The sequence below is a fragment of the Seriola lalandi genome, unplaced genomic scaffold (genome assembly GCF_002814215.2).
Source record: "Seriola lalandi dorsalis isolate HSWRI2012SDOR001 ecotype SW California unplaced genomic scaffold, Sedor1 jcf7180002051444, whole genome shotgun sequence".
NCBI classification, from domain to species: domain Eukaryota; kingdom Metazoa; phylum Chordata; class Actinopteri; order Carangiformes; family Carangidae; genus Seriola; species Seriola lalandi.
The window spans coordinates 4,844-6,828 of NW_019521997.1; the positions used below are offsets into that span (position 1 = coordinate 4,844).

The 1,985-nt window shown below is 38.1% G+C and overlaps 1 protein-coding gene across 1 annotated transcript; it reads left to right on the top strand.

Moving 5' to 3' along the window:
- Positions 1-504: 504 nt before the first annotated feature.
- On the top strand, positions 505-1,605 carry LOC111649630 (cilia- and flagella-associated protein 206-like; the record flags this gene model as incomplete). Its single annotated transcript, XM_023399364.2, has 3 exons — positions 505-634; positions 890-973; positions 1,515-1,605. Coding segments are annotated over exons 1-3 (283 nt in total), but the record flags the coding sequence as incomplete, so codon positions are not given.
- Positions 1,606-1,985: the final 380 nt, after the last annotated feature.

Here is a 1,985-nt window from a genome sequence, read left to right on the forward strand (position 1 = left end):
CTGCAGAACAGAGAGGTTCAGGAGATCCTTTGTTCCCACTGCCATCAGGCTCTACAACACCTCAGCCAAAGGATGTGGACTAATCTAACTGTTTTTATCATTATTATTATTATTATTATTATTATTATTATCAACAGTGAGCTAATGGACACATGACTTTCCCCTACGGTATAAATAAAGTATCTATCTATCTATCTACAAATAAAACAAACACAATAAAAGAAGGAAATAAATGCAACAGTAAATAAGGGTGTTGATACAAGAATAATAAACTAATATATTTCAAAAGGACAAAACCAAACTATATACATAGGGGTACCGTGAAACAAAACAAAGTTGTTGAAGGAAAATATTTAAGGCTTTTCAAGTTTCTACCTTCTATTCAAAGACTCTACCTTTGCCTAGCGGACACTGTGACGTTCCATGTTACCGTGGCAACCAAGCTATCAACAAGCTGCAGTGGCTGTAGCAAGCTGTATCATTGAACTATAATTAAGCGAGAGTTACGTACTTTCTGTCGGTAGAAATGTCTCGTGCTCACGCAGAGAGTGTGATTAAAACCATTATCCGTGAAATAGTGCAGCAGTGCGCTGAGAGGGGACATGCTGTGTCCGACACTCTGGCGGCTTTCATGGTCAGTAACCCCAATTAAATTGAAACTAGCTAGCTAGCTAACTAACCGTAGATGTTAATGCGCCATCATTTATTCACACGCTGTAACAAGGGTAGACAGAAAGTAGTTCCTAAACTCCTCTGAATACAGTCATATTATTATATAGTCAGTCATATTTGGATCTTCTGGGACTAAAATACTTTTACTGTTGTCTTTGAACCCAGACCGGCAGCCCTGGGTGACTGAGCTCCATTTTTTCTTTTTCAATATCTTCAGGTGAAATCTGTTGTGCTCGACCCGAGACATGGATTTAATGTTGACCGGACGCTGACCAAACAAGATGTCCAGAAACTGGAGGAGGTTAGTTACTGTAACTATGTGGAAACCAACTTTTCATGTTCGTCAGTATGTTGAAATGCATTTTCATGTTGTTAGACTTAGCTAATATTCTAGAAATATTATATCTAAAATAAATAAAAAAAGGACAAATTTTACACAAATATGTTTGTAGCTATTATGTACATTTATTTTGTAATCAGTTAGGCCATAGTCAGGGTTTTAGAAATAAGCACCCACCTTAATATTTTGACCAGAGGCCACACATCAAATGTATTTTACTATAACTATTAAATTGTTTTTAAATTAAAAGATTTTGTGTTCTGCTTACCCTGTTAAAGGCTAAATAAAATGTCTGTAAATGTTATTTTGCAACATGATAGAAAGCATTTCGATGCAGTGAGCTGTCCCCACACTGTATAAAACTCTGCTGAGAAATGCTGAATTTATTTCTTTACTGTTAGTCTATAATTAGCCAACTTTAAACAGATTTAGTGTAGTTTTTATGATAAATACAGACGATATGAGCTCAGTGTGGTCAGTCCATCTGCTTTATGTCTCACAGCTGTGTCTGGATAGACTCATGGAGGATTGCAGCCCGTCCCTTGACACCATCAAAATGCAGGTGTATTTTGATCTGAATTACTCCTCTCGACGTAAGTAAGAAACACTACATTCATACTAATGTCTTCTGCTGCTGCACTGACCGTTTCTGACTGGTACACAAACTGAGTGAATTTGTTGTCACACTGATTAAAGCAATTTTTGGCTGGACCACAACATAGGGACCAGGCCTATAATCGCAAATGTCCCTGACTGACTAACTGACTGACTGACTGATGGTACTTCTACCACTTCTTAGTGGAGTGCAGATCTCCGTCCGCTCTGGAGTTGAAGTAAATAAAGACTAAACTCTTGGGAATTCCAGACGGAGGCTGTGCTCTGTGTGAAGACTAAATAAGATTTATTGTCTGTGGCCTGTGGCGCTTTGTCATCCTCTCTCTCTCTCTCTCTCTCTCTCTCTCTCTATCTCTCT